This window comes from Meles meles, chromosome 12, assembly GCF_922984935.1.
Source record: "Meles meles chromosome 12, mMelMel3.1 paternal haplotype, whole genome shotgun sequence".
NCBI classification, from domain to species: domain Eukaryota; kingdom Metazoa; phylum Chordata; class Mammalia; order Carnivora; family Mustelidae; genus Meles; species Meles meles.
Genome location: NC_060077.1, coordinates 15,441,336 through 15,460,387, shown reverse-complemented (window position 1 = coordinate 15,460,387; position 19,052 = coordinate 15,441,336). Strand labels below are relative to the sequence as shown.

The following is a 19,052-nucleotide window of genomic DNA, read 5'->3' as shown; positions in this document are numbered from 1 at the left end:
AGCAGAGCCAGGGTCGCCCCTCCTTGTGGCTGAGGGGCCACGGGCTTGTGTCCCTCTCAGGTTCCATCTGCAGGGAGCCTGCCCAATGTGTGCACAGCCGGCGGTCAGGAGGAAGGCCTGTTGGAAGGCCTCCAGCTGCCATGCCCAGTCTGGGGTCTGCTCTTGGGGGCGGCCCTGGCTCTCTGGTACCTTGGACCCCTTGGGAGCTCTGAGTTCGGGAGGTGGGCTCTCTGCCCGTCGTGGGGGTCTAGGTCTAAATGGAAGCTCACAAGATCTGGAGGTGAGCTAAGCCTGGCGGTCACGGTTCTCGAATCCACCCTGTCCCTCAGCCTCTCAGCCCGGGGTGCTGGCCCCTTGGCCCACCGAGGGACAGACACCTCCAAATACCCAGAGAGGGGACTTACCTGGCCCTGCCAGCTCGCTAGCAGGCCGATGCGTCAGGCCAGGCCCCTGGGCTGAAGTACTGAGGCCGACAGGCAGGTGGCAGTGTCGGGCCAGCAAAGGGCCCTGTCCGGGCTGTGGCCTCCCTCCACTCAGGGCGCAGGCCAGCCCCCCATCTGGACCCCAGGATGGGTCAGGCTGTGTTGGCCATACCAGCCACCAGGGCTGGGCCACACACGCTGGTGCCACCCAGGATCCCGTGGCGCCTCCCTCAGCCGCAGTTAGACCAGAGTGATCTGGAAGTGGGGCCCAAGTTTGAGCCCACGTGGTCCTCCCCACCAGCCCCCGTCTCCGTGGCCTCAGGGCTGACACCATCTAGCACCTCTGTCTTCCTCTGCGGGCCGGTGGCCCTGACCCAGCACGGGGGTGTTTACAGTTGTAGGGAGAGCTCACGTCCACCCTATGTTCCAGCCTCGACCAACCAGTCCTCAACCCCCAAAGAGTTCATTCCACCCCCGTCCTGTTTGCTTTTCTCATGTCTCCATCTTTGAAACCGAGATCTGCGCTGTTCCCCAGACCCTCATCTCCCTGGAAAACTCCTACACACACGTCAAAACCCAGCTGCGACAGTGCCTCTTCTAAGAACTCCTACCTCACCATCTTCTCTCTCCTCTGAGTCTCTGATAACACACTGCAAGCTACCCGCGTCCCGAATCGGAGACACCCCCTCAAGTCTTCCCCTGCTGCCTGTCGCTGACCGAGCTCTCCTTGTGATGGGGTTGGGCGGAACGGACTCTGAGGAGCAGACCTAGCAGAAAACCAGCATGTGGTCTCTAAAATGAAGGACATGTGATCTGTTAAGTGAAGGGCGGTTGTTGGCAAAGGTCCACATGTCTTAGGACATCGGGAAGTTGGCTAACTCCACATTCCCGGGCCCTGCTTAGGGAATATGAATGTGAATCCGTAGGCCTAGGATTCGGCTTGAGAATCTGAGAATCAGCCCTAGTGTTTCTGTTGGGGTGGTCTGCAGGCTTTAGGATGGTGGTGGTGGGGGGGGATGCCCAAGGTTAGAGCTTGACCCTCGTCGAGAACCTAGTTCCTCCGTCTGGCCACGAGGCCTCCAGTGGGGGCACACGTGGTAGAAGGAGAGCTGTCCTGGAGAGCTGCCACCCACAGGGAGGGCAGGGACAGACGCTCTCTCCTGGGGCTGGGGGACGCGGACCCTGTGATAACTGGACTGGAGCAGTCAGAGTGGCTTCCTGGAAGTGGTAGCTCTTGAGGGGGCTGAGGGGAGGACGGGCTGAATGGAGGGAGCCTGTGTGGGAGGGGAGACCCAGCCAGGGACATGTGGGAGCCCAGGGTGGCCGCATGTAAGTCAGTGTGGGGGCCCAGCGTTTTCTGGGAAGGAATGAGCCCAACAAGGTAATCTGCTGGTTTTCTGACATTGGACGATGCTAGTTTGCAAGCGTGTTGGACGGATATAGAGAGAGAAGCCTCTGAGACCAGTGTGGGGAGGGCTCCCTGGCCATCCAATCCTTGAGAAGGCGAAGGAGGATGGATCCTCCAGGGAGCCCGGGGGTTTGGCAGCCGTGTGACAGACCGGCGGCCGGGTCCCGCTTTCTCATCAGCCTTTCTCCCCAGCGGCCTCCTGGAGTCCCCTGAGGATGCACGGGCCAGGCTTCCCGCAGATGGAGCAAGTACTCCAAGTCCTTGCTGGCTGCTCTCATCCCTCCTACGCTGGGGAGCAGGGGATGGGACCGTGTGGAGTCCAGAGGATGGGGACACTTGGTTGGAGTTGGGTGGGCTGGTGGGGGGGGAGGCGCTGAGTTTGATTTGAGGCTGGTGGGTGTGAACCCGGAGACGGCAGGAATGACCGTAGCAGGGGGTCAGCAAGGGGGTTTGGGGCCACGTGAAGGGTTTCTGCCCGGGTGGGAGGCAGCCCTGGCCCCAGAACGGCTCCCAGTCAGGCTCAGCTGTGGCAGAGGCCCAACAGCACCAATTCTCCCCTCCCACAGCCTAGGACACAAGAGCGTGTGCCCATCTGGCAGATGCTTAGAGACGTTAAGTGACATGGTCTTTCTCCAGCCACTGGGCCTGGACACTTGCCCCTCTGGGAGCTTTGTAGTGCGGCTAGGTCCGGGGTGCCTGGAGGCCAGGGCGAGGAGGCAGCTGGAGCCCAGGCAGCAGGGGGCGCTTCATCTTGGGGTGAAAATCCCAAGAATCTAGATGAAACTGGCATCTCTTCTGCGGGGCCTCCAGACCTTGTTCTCAGGAAAACCAGGGTGCACTTGGGGGCCTTCCGGGCAGCTGCCCTTGCTCTCCACTTTCCCCTCCACCCAGGCCGGGCCTCACGGAGCCCCCTGGAGACAGGGCACCTCGGGGACTCCAACTTGCTGTGCTCTCCGGAGCCGTCTGGGAGAGCCGGGATGGAGGTGATGCCCGGAAAGAGAAGGGAGAGGCATGATCTCAGTCCCCTGGGGGCGAGGACTCATGCTAGGGGGTCCCAGGCAGGGGCCGGGAAGCTGCAGCTGGAGGCTCTTGGAAGTTCCTTCTTGGGCAACCCCAGGGGCACCTCCAAGGACGCTGGGTTCATCGGCACCCTAAGTGCACAGTCCGGAAGCCAAGCCCATTCTTCGTCCAAGTGGTAGGAGATCAAGGTCGTGGCTGAAATGGAGCTTGTGCAGCTGGATTGATTATGTACGGATGATGTAATCCCCAGCACGCGCGTCTGCACCGAATCCATCTCTAAATGGGCTGAGTTGTCAGGTCCCTAACGCTTGTCCACACAGCCCGTGGAGGCCCCAGGAGTCTTTCTCACAGTGACGGAAGCCTGTCCTTGACCCTCTTGATTTTCAGCCCCGGGGCCCCTTTCACTTCTCCACCCCTTGGCTAGAGAGCATTCTCCTTTAAAGACACTAGCCAAGTGGGTAAGATCCTGGCCCTGCCTCCCACTCGCTGTGTGACCTTGGGCAAGTTACTTAACCTCTCTGTGCCTTGCTCCTCTGTAAAACAGAGATACGGGAGTGCCTGTCTCAGCAGGTGAATGGAGTGAAGCGACACGGGGGGGCTTCATCTGGCACCGGGGGCGTACCGGGCGCTGCGTGAGTCCGCTCATACAGCTTCACCGTTGCCGTCCTCTCACACACCAGCAGGCTCAGGGCCCAGCTTCAGGAGGCCACAGATGACCCTGCCCAGTGCACTTTTGTGAACCACCCCCTCGAAGGCGGGATCTGTCCCTCGCAAACACTCTATGTCGAAACGCACCCCACTTGCTCGGCCCACCAACTCCAGAGGCCTGGGGGGCAAATTCCAGTCTCACTTTGCAATTCCCGGAAGACAGTGTCCCACGGCAGCCTAGGGTCTGCCTAATAGCGCTCACCACCTGGGGCCTCAGGGGTTAACATGGGTTGGGATGACCCATGCAGAGGCAGCTGGGGCCCCTCTCCGGGGAGGGGGTTGGGGGCTATCAGGGGACAGGGCTGAGATGCCAGGCACCAAAAAAAAAAAAAAGGCAGATTCCCAGGACCCCTCAGAACCACCCTCAGACCCAAATCCTGCAGTGGGGCCTGGGCCTCTGCATTTATTCAGCAGCTCTTGGGTGAAGCCATGCCCACAGAAGTTGAGGGGGCGGGTACAGGTTTCTGAGCTCTCTGAGCGCCTCCCTGTTCCCTGTGAGCCTGGCACACTCAGAGGAGAGGCTGAGAGGAGGCGGCGTTCCCCGAAGCTAAGCCTGGGAGGGAAGAAAAGGGGGTAGCCGCAGAGTACAGGGGCCTATGAAAACCGGCCCCTGCCCCATGGGATCTGAGGGGCTCAGAGACAGGAGAGGGAGCCTCTTTGGGTTTGCACATTTTATTAGGATAGTTGGTCGAGTTCTTAAGTTATTTCTTTGTTAATCAGACTGTGGCGCGAGCACACTCCGTCTGTGTAGATACATAAAAATACATCAAGCACTTGGCCTCTCTTGGATGTGAGCTCGGACTTGCTTCTCTTACGCCATGTGGGGCTCCAGCCCCAGGGACCCCTTCTGCCGCACCCCCATCGGGGGGGTGACCAAGGGAGTGGCGGGGCAGCCCCCTACCCACCAGGTCCGTGCAGGCCACACTGGGTGCTCTCGGGGCACAGTCTGGGGCGGCACCAGACTGTGGCCCCCAGCCCTGGGTGCGTCCTGGCGTCCCCCACGAGGTGAGCCCTGCAGCCTGCGTGGTATCACCGCGGGCAGAAAGCCCTATGGGATCTCTTTAAGCCGACAGCCGAGTCTGGACCCTCACGCAGGGGACGGCGGACGTTCAGAGAGCTTCGACGGCCTCCCTTGGCACCTGGCACAAAGGCTCCGGGCTGAGAGTCCTGGTCCTGCTGGGGTTGCCCTGGGGCGGGGGTAGGCTCCGGCTGCAGAGCTCAAAGGCCTCTGTTTAGGCGGGCTGTGCCCCAAACCTTCGTCCCTGAGGCCATAGTACCTGGGAGCAGCCAGAGCCCCGGCTTCCACCGCCTCTGCCTAACCTCCCGGCTCAACGGCCACCAGAAGTCGCCTGGCCTGGCCTCTAGCCTCGCTGGGCACAGGTAAAGGGCCCACTTTGGAGACATTTCTTCCCAGGAGCGTGGGCGTCTGGATGGCACCCCTCTTCCCACGCACATGGCTTGGGAGTCAGGCCGCCAGCCCCGGACAGACCAGGTGACCAGTGTCAAGGAGCGGCAGCGGCCCTACCGGCCAAGGCTGCTCTGGGCGCCGAGGCCAAGCCACCGGCACCCACCTTCTCTCTCCAGCCTGGCCCCTGGGGGGGGTGGGCATCCCCCATTGCGTCTTCAAGGGGGCCATGCCTGCTCGGCCTCCCCTATTTACGTGCTAATAAAAGAGACGTGTTAATGGAGTCCAGGGCGCTGGAACGGGCCTCCCCCAGCTCCCTCGTGCCCCGGCTCCAGGCTGAGCCGCGGAGTCTGTCCTTGGGCACCCCCCCAAGGTCGCTGGTGGGGGGGGCGGCCCGCCCCGTCAGAGCGCCGCCGCGGGCCCCAGGAGCGGGGGGTGCTCGCACAGCCGGAGCTGCACGCTGGCCGTGAACCAGCGGCTGGGCCGGCCCAGGCTGCAGTGCAGGGTGGTCCGGAAAGTGCTCCTGGCGTGCTTGGGGAAGATGATGGTGGTGCTGCGGAAGCGCAGGGCGCGGGGCCGCGGCTCCAGGGTCAGCTGGCTGCGGTAGCTGCGCCACGTGCAGTTGGGTGCCGCCACGATCGTCTCGCTGTAGGCCGTGACCGTGGGCACCGGAACGTAGAAGACATTGTCCCTGAAGTGCTTCTCCGAGGCGTACTTGACCTCCGAGTTGCAGCTGGGGAGGGCGGGGTGGGAGCAGGGTGAGCCCAGGACGGGGTAGGGGGGCCGCCCGCTGCTCACCTGTGCCGTCTTGGGGGGGCGGGGGTCCATGAACGTGGGGAGGGCACCCCAAACAGAACGGCCCGGGCTCTTCCCCAGGGTCAGGGTCAAAGGGCAGCGGGACTGTGCCCGCTTGCAGGGCAGAAAAGCAGTGGTTCTCAGTGTGACCCGTGACTTGGGGTGGATCCTGAGTTGGGCTGAAAATCCGCCGCGAAAGGCCGTGTGGGGACAGCGGACGAAATCCGGGCCGTGGGGATGGGGCGGTGGGGTCACTGCGTGAGAGGGCGTCCCTGCCTTCGGGAAGGACGCCAGAGTACTATGGGTTAAACGTCAGGATACCACCAACTGCCTCTCTCCAGTGGTTCAGAAAAAAAGATTCATCTGCACAGGAGAGAGCCTGCCGATGTTCAAGCAGACGGGACAAAACGTGAAGAACCAGTGAATCTGTTTAATGGGTACGGGGGGCTTCCTGGAGCTCTCCCTGACGCTTTCCTGTAAGTCTGAAATTGTATCAAAAGAAGTTTCCCCAAAAGTAGCTCAGCACCCTGCTGCTCTGCTTCCAGACCTCAGAAAAGCAAAGTGTAAGCAAAGGCTTGGCATGGGGGGGCGTGGGGGGGGGGCGTTGTACCCACCTCATCCCCCATCGCAGCCCCGCAGACGGTCGGTTTAGGAAGGGAATCAGAGGGCCCAAGAGTCAGCTCTCGTGCACCTGCATAGGGCTGGCCGGTCAGCTCAGCCCACATTAAATAACAGGGGCTCTTCGGGAAGAGCGAATTGTGCAGCCGAGCCATCTCCTGGGACCACATCCAGAGCTGGGGGGGGGGGGGGGGCAGGAGTGGGTCTCCCTGGCTGACCCAGGTTGTCGAGGACAGATCCTCCCCTGGACTCCACCTTCTGGGATCCTGATCCCCAGAAGCCCCCCCAGGAGGGCAAACCAATGCAGGACATCTCCTGGTGGGGTCACCTTAGCCCAGAAGTTCAGAGGCACCTAAGATGTCCCACCCCCGGGAGGGCCCCTAATACACGTGAGGTCAAGGACGCCTCAGTAGGTACACGAGACACGACTGTCCCAGGAGCACAGAGCACGTCTGTGTTCACGTGACACCCGGCAAGCCCTGAGCAAAAAGGGGCTCCCGGTCGCGTGTGTGGGGTTGGGTCACAGACACCAGAACATCCTGGCAGGACTAGAGGAGCGAGGAAGCTCCATGAGCTGCGCGAGTGCTGGACATCGTGCAAACTTTCTGGAAGGTCGGATTAAAATAAAATCGGTCGGATTTGGGGAGCAGGGCAGTGGGGAAATAGCCCGGAGCAGACGTGGAGCACGGGAGGGAGACCGAGAAGGTCCCCTTGGGTCGGCGTCTCTTATGGTCAGTTCATTGCTGGCCAAGACACGCTCTTGCCTCCTCAAGAAGCAGCAACCAGAGCGTTGCCCGGGGCAGGACGGGGAGCCTGCTGGGCCCAGAGCCTGACCACACTCCCCCCGGGGGACGGGACCAGCGCCTGGCACACCCCCGCCCGCCCAGCAGCCCCACTCACCGGATCTCGTGCGTGGACTCTGGGTGCACTTCGATGCTCTCCCCAAAGAACACGGGCAGCATCCGGGGCCTCATCTCAAGCGCTGGGGAATTCGGGGGGAGGGCAGGGGGCTGTAGGGAAAGCCACGGACACGGGGTTACACAGCCCTTCGGCCCTGTGACCCCAGCTCCCCACGGGTCACACAAGGGCTGCCCCGCATTCTCCGAGCCCTGGCTTGGTCTGGAAGCCTGTTCTGTGGGGTCCCTCAAGAAGCCCACCCCGGCCCAGCCACCTGGGCCCTCGAGCCCCCGCCCGCCAGCTGCACCCTAGTTCCCAGACACCTCCGTGTGCAGCTGTGGTAACGGCCTCTTCCTGCAACCCCCGGCCCACACCACACCCCGGGGGCCGGCCTCAGAGCCCTGGGACCCCCTCGGGGAGGCCCCCCCCAAGCTGCCCCCGTGCGAGCTGCTGAAACCGCGTCACCTTTGCTCCTGACCTTTCCTGGTGCCGCCCAAGGTTGAGGGTGGACAGAACCCCCCGACCTGGATCTGTGCCCCATCCATCGGAAGGAGGGACACAGCGGCACGAACGTCCTCAGGAAGGGGGGACATCTGACCCAGGAGAGGACCAGAGGCCCTCCCTGCCTCCTGTTTTACCTCCATTGTGGCCCGTGTGACCCGTTACTACCACCAGCCCACCAGCTGCGGGCACCTGCTCTCTGCTTTCCATCCCTGTGGGGGGAGCCACACTTCCCAGCCGCCCTGTGGGGAAGCAGCATGGGGGAGGGGCCCGTGGCGGCACCTGTGACACGAGTCACCTCTGGGCCCAGGGTGAAGTCTCCCGTCGCTAACCTTTCCTTCTGGGGTGACATGCAAGACGGTGGCCTCCTCGCCAGCCTGGGACCCTCAGTTCTCCTGGAAGGCCAACGGCCCAGGTCTCAACGTCACAGTCAACCCGTGACGGACGTGAAGTGAGGAGAGCCAGAAGGAAACCTCTGCTTTCGGTACAACCCACTGCCCGCTGGGGATGTCTGTGACAGGGTCACCTCCGTAGCTGGCCCGAGCCGGCACAGCAGGGTCCCACGCGGGGACACTCACCAGCCCGTCTCTGCTCTAACTCCACGTGCCCACAGCGAGCGCTCGGTGAGCTCGGGGGACAAGGCGGTGGGTCTTTCCTCCAGTTGGTTTACTGAGCTCCTGGGAGCTCTACTGTGGTCGCCCTGGTGAAGAGAGAAGATGGTCTCCTCGCTCCTCGGGGCTTGCTGCCTGAGTCCTCCACTCGCCTTCAAATGACCCCTCAGGGGGACTAGAATTCCGGCTGTGGTGGGAGCTGTGATCACTGGGCTGGGAGGGGTGAGGGGTGGGGGAGGGTCGGCCATCAGGAAATCCAGGAGGGCTTCCCTGTGGAAGTGGCCGTTGGGATGTGATCCGAAGGGTGAAGTGGCATTAATTTGGGCCTCACAGGTCACGGGGCCTTCTCTTTCACGTGTCCCGGAACCCCACCCGATCAGGCTCCCCTGAGGGGTCACCTTAGTCCCAGACAGCAGCCTGGCCCCCAGCCCTGCTCCCCTGCTCCACCTGCTGGGACCCACCAGGCCGTGGGAGACGGACCAAGCCAAACTCCCCAGAGGCCGCCCAGCTGTGCCCACTCCTCGGGTCCTGCCGTGTCCCCGGGCCACCTGCACTCCTAACGCACTTCGTCTCTGGAACGGACTCATGCTTTCTCCTTCAACACCTGTCCCTGGAGTCTGGGGTCACCCGTAAATCACGCTCATACATCTTACCATCTAGAGGAAGTTTTCCATGACTGGCCTGCAACCCCCACGCTCTAGGGACGTTGCTGTCCTGCCTCGGCCGGAAACCACTAGGTATGTGGGACGATTGCACTGGGACCAGATTCCCACTAAACAAAAATGACAAATTCCACCCCTCGGTCACCCCCTGCTGCACGTCACGGGCTCAGCCTCCAGGCAGTCCCCCCCGCCCCCGGCCCCAGATCGGACAAGATTAGGAATCATACATTCAGACCAAGACCTACCTGTTCACCCACTGGAGATTTTCCTGTACCTGTTCCCTCCCCACCCAGGTCCTCCTGGTCCTCACCGGAATGAGGATACATCCCAGCAGCCCATGCTTTTTGAGCTCTAACGGCACCAGGCACTGCCCTGGGCACTGTCCATGCATTCACTCATTCAACCAGACGAGAGCTGCTATCCGAATGCCCATTTTATAGATGCTGAAACAGAGGCCCAGAGTGACCAAGTAATTTACTTGAGGACACACAGCTAGGAAGAGGCAGAACTAGGATTCGAACCCTGGAGTCTGGCTCCAGAGTCCGTGCCCGCACTCCCCCTCCTCAGCTGCCTCTTGCACATGTGGGACTGGCCTCTGTCCATGCCTCCCTCACCCCCTCGGCCACACTCCATTGCCCCTGTGCCCCGGCTCATCCTGCTTCCTGCGCCAGGAATGTCCTTCTGGTTCCTTCTCACCTGGTCCGGTGTTGTGACCCCTTTGTGTGCCTGTCACCCCCTGACCAGGAGCTCCCTAAGTTTCAAGGCCTGAAGGGCTGCGTCCCCCAGGCCTGGGCACCTCACGGCGCCTGCGCTGTTGAGCGACAGGCGCGCTCACGTGCAGAGAGGCCCGGCCCCTGGCTGCCTGGGGTCAGCCTATGGACGGGATCGCCCGCAGCCTCTCCCCAGGTGACCACGGGGTCCCCAGAACAAGAGCCAAGGGTCCCAGGGAGAAAGGATACGAGGCTTGGAGGAGGAGGATGCTGGTTTTCATCACACGACCATGCTCTCCCCACCGCTCCCGAGAGAATAATGCCCAAGCTGGGGAACAGGGAGGACAGCTTTGAGGGGGCAGAGGTTTCCGTGCTGTGGCCGAGCTGAGCAGCACCATCCCCCTGGGGTCGGCCCAGGATAAAGAGACTCCAGACCTTCTGGTACCTCCCCGCGTGCCCCGTGGGAACAGCCCCGTTCCGGCCGGATCTCGCTCCCTGACTGGCTGCCAGGAGAGGAGACAAGACTCACTTCACAGGCTGGGCTGGGAAGCCTGAGCTCTGGGCACCGTTTTCCAAAGTGCCCCTGTGGAAAAACATCTAAAATCTACCCAAACTGGAAGGGCTGTGCAAGAGATAGGAGAAGCCAGCGAAAACCCAGACACAGGCTGGCATCCAGCGGGCCTGGGTGGCGAGACAGCTCCGGAAGTCACCGCCAAGGGCCCAGGACAGCCATGCGGGGCTCCGGGGACAGGCGCAGGGGGAAGGCGGCGGCCGCCCCGCGACACTCGGCCTCCCCTGGCAGCCACTGGCCCGTCCGGAAGCTCAGAGCGGAGTCTTTCTGGACTGTTCTGGGGTTATTTTAACATCAAAATGGCAGTGCCAGCCCCACAGAACCCGGCCAGCCTGGAGAGTGGGCCAGGGACGTGCCTCTCACGGCCAAGAAAGCACACCACTGGCCCTGGAAGGACTTTCCAGCCGCCCTGAAACAAACACTCCTCCAAGACCCGGTCACATTCTGATGGGAGTCACCAGGCAGGGGGCTGGCCGGGCGGGGGTGGGGGCGGGGGCTCGCACGCCAGGGGGGCCCACTGCCGCTGCACCTGCTCTGTCAGCCAAGGGCCCCCCTGGGGCCGACAGAGTCCCCAGACAGCCCGCCGCCCTCACCCACCCCCCAGATGTCACCCCCGCTGCCCCCAGACCCAGATTCTGGTTCCATCCTAAAGAGAACCCACCAGGAGCCGCTCGAGCCACCTGCGAAATAAGGCCGTGCCGTTTGAGGCCTACCCATGGGGCTGGCCAGTGACCTACGCGGATTCAGACCCCCTTGCTGCTCTGGGAAGCAGGGGCAGGGGAGGAACCAGCGAGTCTCACGCACAATGAGTGAAGACTGCCCCTCAGATGCTGCCCCCTGCACCCCGGACGGAGGGACGTGGCTGGGAGGGCTCTGCGGTCCTCTGGGGGAGCCGGCCGGCTCTCTGGTCTCCCGGGCAGGCAGGCGTGGGGTGGGGCGGGGGGCCCAGGGCGGGCGGCAGAGGGAGCGGGATCCGGAGCCCCGCCTGCCTGGGCAGGGAATGAATCGCCGGCCCTCCCCAGGAGCACCGGGCGAGGGTCAATACGGGCCGGCTGGAAGTACAAACACAGGGGGGTTTTGGAGCCCCCCCCTCCTGGCGGCCAGACAGGCACAAAGGAAGATAAGGGCTCCGTTGTGAGAGCTCCGTGCTATGCGGTGACAGCCCAGCTCGCCCAGGGGTCCCGCCCTGACTCCCAGGGACGCCAAGGGACAGCCCAGCCCTGTCTGTGCCCAACCTGGGGGATGCATGGTGGCCGTGAGCTCTCCCTTCCATCAGGGAGCACCCAGCCCCCTCCACGGAGGCGGTGTGACAGGAGCAGGGGTCCAGAGCACCCTGCTGCTCCTGGGGACAGAGAGACCACTGGGGACCCCCTCCCCCCTCCACTGACATGGCAGAGGGGGTCCTCACCAAGGCCATGTGGGACCACTGCAATGGCTAGAATGGCCTTCTCTCCAGGTCACTGGCCTCAGGCAGCCAGCGACGGCTTTTGCTGCTATCCGAATTATACTGGATTATCTTCGCTGGGCATTTGGGATCTGTTGACCGTGACTTCCACCCATGAGGAAAGTGACCCAAGGAGGACACATTCAAGAGTTCCCACTCTTCTTAGGATAGGGCCTGGGGCCATGTGACAAATCCTAGGGCGGTGGGGAGGGGGGTTCCTTAGGCTCACTGCGCCCCCCCCAATAGGGCACCTCCGTGGGGCTGAACGGGCCTGGCTGGGAGAGCCCAGGAGACATTGCACGGAGCAGGCCACCCCCTGGAAAGTCACAAACCATCCCGGGCCCAGCACACACACCACAGGCCTGAGGTCTGATCCCCAGAACAGGAGATCTAAGCAACCGCCAACATCGGCTTGCAGGCAGGGCTCGAAGACCAGCTGCTCCTTGTGACAGGCGGCCAGACAGACCCAAGCCAGCGGGACAGCGGGTGGCAGATTGGCCTGTGACCACCACAAAGGATGTGACCTACTTGGAAATAAGGTCTTTGCAAATATGAGGTCCCACTGGATAAGGCTGGGCCCTATGTCCCTGAATCCAATGACTGGTGCCATTGTAAGCAAGGGACCTGTGGGACACACGCAGGGAGGACAGCCACACGAGGACAGGGCAGAGACGGGACGACAAGGACTGCGAGCCACCACCAGAAGCTAGAGCGGACACACAGGATGGATTCCCCCCCAGAGCCTTTGGAGGGAGCGCGGCCCAGCTGACGCCTTGATTTCAGACTCTTGGCTCCAGAACTGAGAGAAGAAATGTGTGTCACTCTAAGCCCCCCGTTGGTGACTTGGCTGCACAGCCCCAGCGAGCTCGGGCGGGCACCTGCGAGGTTGTGCCAGCCCATGAAGGCCAGTCTTCCCAGGAAGGTGGCTCCTGCTCGCTCCCCCCTCCCCAGAGCCCCTGGAAGGGGGCTGGCCAGTTTGTTCCCTTTCTGCATGAAAGCCACAGCTAGAGTTCTCAGACAGGTAAGCCCACCACCAAGACGATGTGGAGCGGCAGGAGACTGCTGGAGGCCGACTCATCCAGGGTTAAGCAGACAAAGGTTGAATGGCTCCTTCCCGCCTCCCTCCTCCCAGCCTCCCTTCCTGCAAACGGGGCTCCTCCCGCCTTGGCCTGCCACACCTGGCTCTCTGCCCCTGAGCTTGCTTACACACCTCTACTAGTCAGAGACACACCCACGAGCCTGCCAGGGGGCCGTGGGGACTGACCGCTGTCTCCTTTGTCCTTCTGTCCATTCATCCATCCACCTGTCCATCCATCCAGCCATCCATTTGTGCACTCATAAGTATCTATCCGTCCGTTCATCTACCCATCTGTCTATCTGTGCGTGCATCCAGTCCTCTGTCCAACTGTCTTTCCTTCCTTGCCAGCTCCGGCACTAAGTCCCGAAATCCCACCTCCTCTGGGATCCTTGGTGTCACCCTCATAGCCCAGAAACCGAACTCCTGGCGGGGAGGGGGAGTGGTGACAGCCCAGCGCCCAGGAGGTGGCCGTGACTATGGGTATTCTCAAAGGGCTGGGCATTCCCCAGGATGGCGCACAGAGCTCTCACTCCCCTCCACGGGGTCTCCCCACGCCCGCCCACACGGTCCTCCCAGAATCTGGGTCCAGGGAAGCAGCACCTCATCCTTAGGGAAATTCTCCGGCGTGCTGCTCTATTCAACAAAGAGACAGTCCCGATGGGTGCCTGGGTGGCTCAGTTGGTTAAGGGACTGTCTTCCGCTCAGGTCAAGGTCCCGGAGTCCCAGGATCGAGTCCCACATCGGGCTCCCTGCTCCATGGAGTCTGCTTCTCCCTCTGACCTTCTCCCCTCTCATGCTCTCTCTCATTCTCTCTCTCTCAAATAAATAAATAAAATCTTTTAAAAAGAGAGAGAGAGAGAAAGAAACAGTCCCGGGAGCCCAGATGGGTGTCAGGAGCCATGCGTGAAGGAGCCCAGGCCGCTGGCTATGGATGGAGCACAGGGCAAGAGAACCCTTCTCCCCGAGTCACGCCCGGCCACCACGACAGTGAGCTGAGTCCCTCCCCTGCCCCAGCCTCCAGATCTGTCCACCTGCCCCCACCCCACCAGTGGTGGCTGTTCTCTCAAACACGTGCCCAGAGAGCACAGCCAGAGACCCCAGATGCTGTTGGTGGCCTCCCTGAGGATGTAAGACGGGGCAGGGCTAGTTTCCAGACCTGGCTGTGTGAGTGGTCTCTGCTGCACACACTGCTCACCCTCATGGGCAGCCTGTCCCGCTGCCCACAGCATCCCTCTGTCCCCACAGCTCGGCAGGGCAGGCCCCAGAGGCAGGAGGGAGGACATGAGGGCTGAGCTCGACCTCGAGCGGGCGGTCCCGGCCCCAGCAGTTAGGCGGCTCAGACAGATGGTGTGTGTCTCACTCACAGTGCATCCCGCGCGCCTGGCCTGGATCAAGCATTTGCGGGATGCGTGCAGCTGACAGGTGAGCCCTCCTGGCCCAAGGCAGCCTTGGCTGTCCCTCTGTCCTGCAGGGGAACGGGGCACCCACAGGGGGCCAATCCCACACAGACCTCATTCCTCATGGCATCTCTTTTGGTCAAGTCTGACTCAGATCTCTAACTTGAGGGGCTGTGGGGGCTTGAGATGCCTTTGGAAAGATAAAAATAAAGTAGTCACAAGTACATGTTTAAAAGATCAATGGAATTTCACTTTCTGGCCTCAGCTTGGCCCCCAAGTTCCTGCTCAGGCCTTGGCCAGCCTCCTCATTGCTCCTAAGCACACCTGTCCTGCTCCCACCTCAGGACCTTTGCACTTGCCATCCTCTTGGACTGTCACACACTTCCGCCCTAGAACCATCTGCTTTGGTTTCAGTTAATCACCACTTTCCTGACCACCCTGGCTGCGGCATTCTACCCTTACCCAGCCTTTTAATTACTTTTTAAAGATTTTATTTATTTGAGTGAGGGAACACAAGCCGGGATGGGGGGAGGGCAGAGGGGGAAGCAGGCTCTTTGCTGACCAGGGAGCCTGATGCAGGGCTCGATCCCAAGACCCCGGGACCATGACCTGAGCTGAAGGCAGACCCTTAACCAATGAGCCCCCCAGGTGCCCCAAGCCAGCCTTTTGAGAACACTTATCAAGCCACCCGGTATGGTGTCCCATTTAATTTGGTGACTGTGTCTCTCACTAGAACACCAGCAGGGACCCCAGACATCTTGTTCCGTGCTCTGCGGCCCCCGGGCCCTGAGAGTACGCAGTGCACAGCCAGCCCTCAGTAACTGCCACTGGGACAAATGACGGGCTCCCACCTGGTCCTCTGATTCGGGAATCACCAGGAACAGGACTCTCTTTGCTCCAGAGAGTGGGCAAGGAAATCCCACTGTCAAGGCAGGGTGGGGCTGTGCCTTGCACCCAGCCTGCCCCCGGGGCCTCTGCTGCTTGGGGGGGGGGGGGGCGTCCTCTCGCAGCCAGCCAGACACCCAGCGCCAACGGGGCACTGTGCAGACGGGGACTGAGCCTCTAACACAAAGCATGGACTGGGGAACCTCTGTGATGAAATGAATAACATTCGTGTGCAGCATATGGAGCGGGTGACAAGCTGGGGAGGACCACACCAGCTCAGGACTGGGCACGGCACTCAGTGCTCATGCCCCTGGCTGTGGCAGCAGCGCTGGCAAGCGGGTGTCAGAACAGCCCGTGCAGACCAGGTGCACACCCGGACCCATACGGTCGGGCGCACGGCACCGAGGGGACGCCAGAGGAAACTGGGCCCCCCGTGCCACCGGCCTCTCTCTGCTTGGGCTTTTGAAACCATCGGCTCCAAGATGCGGGACGGGTTTCTGTCTGTGTCCCCAGAGCCGTGCAAGATGGGTAAGGAACCTGCCTACGTCTGCGCCTGGAAAGCGTTCTCTGTGAGTCGGCAGTGAGAAGGGTGCTGTTTAGAGAAGGGTGTTGTTAGACAGCGGGAGTTCACCGGGAGGTGGGGTGCCCTGTGGGTTAGGGGGGCGGGACCCCAGCAGCAGGTGCCTAGGGCTGAGAAGAGGTTGCCCAGGACAACCACTTCCTCTCTTTTTATTAAAAGCAGCATCTCAAAACTTCATAGGTTCCGAGGCATTTTGTTTTTTGACTTAAAAAAAAAATAAGAAGAAAGCCACACAAGGTCGTTAATAAGCTGAAGAGTGAAAAGTAGGGTAACAGAAGGTTTAAGTGTAAATATTCCAGATCCAGGGGCGCCCGGGTGGCTCAGTGGGTTAAGCCTCTGCCTTCGGCTCATGTCATGATCTCGGAGTCCTGGGATAGAGCCCTGCATTGGGCTCTCTGCTCAGCAGGGAGCCTGCTTCCTCCTCTCCCTCTGTCTGCCTCTGCCTACTTGTGATCTCTGTCAAATAAATAAATAAAATAAAAAGGATTCCAGATCCAGATTCCCTGGGTTCCATCCCACCAAGGCTACCTACCAACAACTGGGTGACCTCGGATAAGTCGCTAACCCCTGCCTCAGTTTGGCCCTCTGGAAAATGGGGTAATAAGGGTGCTTACTTCATTGGGCTATTTGCGGAAAGCAAACGAGCCAATGTATGGCTCGTCAAGGGGTTAGGAGAGTTTCTGGTCTGGGGGAAGGACTATCCGAAAGCTGAGGCACTACCTGTGCAGAAATAGCCCCAGGTTCTGCCTTCAAGCTGAATTAAAAGATCAGGAACAGCGCTGTTCCATACCTGGCAGCTAGTTTAGCAAGGAAGGGGAAAAATAAAATACAATCAACCAGAACAGCCAAGACAAGGAAGCCAGGCACACGGTCCTTATGACTGCCCCTGGCTGCCCTGGCTGCCAGAGAAAGCTTCTAGAAAACCCTCCTTAAGGAGGGCTCTAGGTCATCCAAAAAAATAAATGGGAAGCCTGCTCCCTGTCCCTTTCTAAGTCCTGTCCTGTTGGACACCAGATTAACTCCAAGTGCACGTGAGCCCAAACACCCTCCAAGCAGCCCAGCCGAGTCCGAGCCCCTTGTGCAGGAAAGCTGGCAGGTTCATACCGCAGGATCGATTTTTCCTGTAAACAGCCTCTGCCACCCCTTCGAGTCCCCAACACTCCCTCACCCAGCCCCTCCCCCAGCCCAACGCTCAAATTCGCCACGTGATTTCGGTCCGGGATAATAGTTCCCCAACCGAGCTGCCCATCAGCATCATCTGGGGAGGTTTTATAAAATCCTGGCACTCCGGCACGGTCTCTACCAAGGAAACATGCAGGGATCCCGGGAGGTAGGCCTGGGTATTGTTCAAAGACATCTCTGAGAGATGCCAACGCCCGGTCAAGTTTGGGACTCACCAGACTAGGGAGCAAGGGAGGCACAAGGGAAATTCATGTCGTGAGGCTTGAGGCAAGGCCAGCGTTCCTTCCTGCTGTCGGGAGGATTTTCAGCTGGGGCGGGGGGAGGCATTTTGTGCCCTGCGAAGTGCTGGGCGAGCATCACGGGGGCCCCAGGAAAGCGGAGCCGGGCTGGAGCTGAGCCAGTGCATACACTTGGCAGGCAAGATGTAAGGCGTGCAGAGAGCAGGCAGGGACGGGTGAAAATGCCACTGAGATCCTAAGCGACTTCCCGATTTCATCTTGTCATTTCTCAAGTGGCGAAGGTGCTGGGTCCCGCCCACTTTGCACCCCGCTCCCGGCCAGGAGCCACCCTGGTTCAGCCGCCAAGCTGGGTGCCCACCCAAATCCACCTGGAGGCCCCACACGAAGTCCGGGGGGAGAGAGCACTCCAGTCTCCTGCCCTGGGGTTCGGGCCTCCCCCAGGCCTGCCTCAGCTCCACGTCAACACCCCTCAACAACCAGAGAAGGAAGGGTTAGTGTCTGGTTTGGTTTAAAAAAAAAGTGCTTTCACGCTGGCAGCGCTGGGAACAGTAAACAGGGACCTGGGTCAGGAGCAGAAGGGACCTGGCTAAGGCTGTCTCCATGTCTCCAGCCCACCAAGCCCGGAGCCAACTTCCCAGGGGGATTCTGGACGTGTTCCTTCACCCCCAGCCCTCCAGAGCTGACAGTAAGACGATCACCCCGTAGAGAGGCCCACGGCTGGGAGACGGCTCCAGGTCCCCGGGTCAGGCCGGACCACCTCCACCTCCGTGTCCCCGACCCACCCGCGGAGCACCGCTGTCGCCGAGCCCCCTTCTGGGCTGGAGACAGGGGTGCGGAGTGGGGGGACCCCATCCTGGCTTCCGAGGCTCCACGTCTGGGGGAGCGGCGAGAGCTGCCCCTCGCCCCTCGCCGACCCCGACGGGGTTGTGCGTGAAGGCGCGCGCTTACCGCTCTGGCCTCGCCGGGTCCCGGGGGCTCCGAGGAGGCGCCGGCGCCCCCCGCGCGGGCGTCGAGGATGCCGGGCGCCAGCGAGTAGAAGGGCGGGCTGGGGCTGGGGCTGGGGGGCAGCCCGGAGTCAGGGCTGTCCAGCAAGCCCTCGCGGCTCTTCTCCTTGAGGCTCTCCTCCATGCCCTGCAGATGCAGGTGGCCCACCATGTCTGGGGGGCGCGGGGCGCGGGCCCCCGTCTCCTCGGGGGGCTCCTCCACCGCGCTCCGGGGCCCGGGCCGGGCGGCGGGCCGAGGCTGCGCGCCCGGGACCCGCGGGCAGAGCCGAGCGGCGGCGCGTCTGGCCCGGCACCCCCCTCCAACCCCCGCGCCCCGGCCCCCAGTCTCCCCGGCGCCCGGCCCGCTCCGTGCGCGCCGCCGCCGCCTGCGCCCCCGCCCGCCCCGCCGCGCGCCCGCCCGCCCGGCCTCGCCTCCGCGGTCCGCCGCCGGCCCTCTCCGCACCTTCCCGGCCCGCGCCTCCTTTTCTAGGCGCCTCCTCCTCCTCCTCCTCCTCCTTCCCTCCCCGGCCCACCCCGCCCGGCCTGCGCGGTGGGCACACGCCCGGGTCCGGCCTCCGTCCGCCCTCCCGCCGCCGCGCCCAGGGACTGCACCGCCGCCCGGCCGGGCTAGCGCTTTCTATGCACCCCCGACACACCCCGGTCCTTGGGGGTTCCCCGGAGCACCCCGAGTGCTGGCGGTAGTAATGTTGGCTGTGGCCAACCAAGGTTTTCTCCACCTCGCTGAAGCCACGAGGCAGCAATCTTTAGAAACCTCTGTTTTAGAAGATCGGGGACTTAGGAGGGAGGGGAAACGAGGTGCCCGAGTGCCCCCCGCGGCTTCAAGACCTGCTCCTCAGCTGCCCTCTTTCCGAACAGAATGCACACCCTTAGTTTAGGCCCTGCGTGCCCGGGTCGCCGCCATCTGATTATCTGGCC

At 62.0% G+C, this 19,052-nt stretch overlaps 1 protein-coding gene across 2 annotated transcripts; it reads right to left on the bottom strand.

Moving 5' to 3' along the window:
- Nucleotides 1-4,214: 4,214 nt before the first annotated feature.
- RFLNA (refilin A) lies at nucleotides 4,215-18,660 on the bottom strand. Of its 2 annotated transcripts, XM_046024129.1 has the most exons (4): nucleotides 18,580-18,660; nucleotides 18,082-18,264; nucleotides 7,277-7,386; nucleotides 4,215-5,696 (listed from the first exon to the last, which is right to left on the bottom strand). In XM_046024129.1, the coding sequence occupies exons 2-4, from the start codon at nucleotides 18,259-18,261 to the stop codon at nucleotides 5,366-5,368; spliced, it is 621 nt and encodes a 206-aa protein (XP_045880085.1). In that variant the 5' UTR covers nucleotides 18,262-18,264; nucleotides 18,580-18,660; the 3' UTR covers nucleotides 4,215-5,365. The 2 variants fall into 2 exon arrangements, with proteins under 2 accessions (XP_045880085.1, XP_045880084.1); XM_046024128.1 differs by lacking the exon at nucleotides 18,580-18,660 and having other exon boundaries at nucleotides 18,082-18,542.
- Between the last annotated feature and the right edge of the window lie 392 nt (nucleotides 18,661-19,052).

Excerpts from the sequence above, each read along its gene's own strand:
- RFLNA (XM_046024128.1), bottom strand. The coding sequence starts at position 18,288 with ATGGTGGGCCACCTGCATCTGCAGGGCATGGAGGAGAGCCTCAAGGAG. Across the intron at positions 7,387-18,081 it reads GACCCGGCGAGGCCAGAGCG|CCCCCTGCCCTCCCCCCGAA; the intron begins GTAAGCGCGCGC and ends CTTTCCCTACAG. Across the intron at positions 5,697-7,276 it reads GAGTCCACGCACGAGATCCG|CTGCAACTCGGAGGTCAAGT; the intron begins GTGAGTGGGGCT and ends CGCCCTCCCCAG.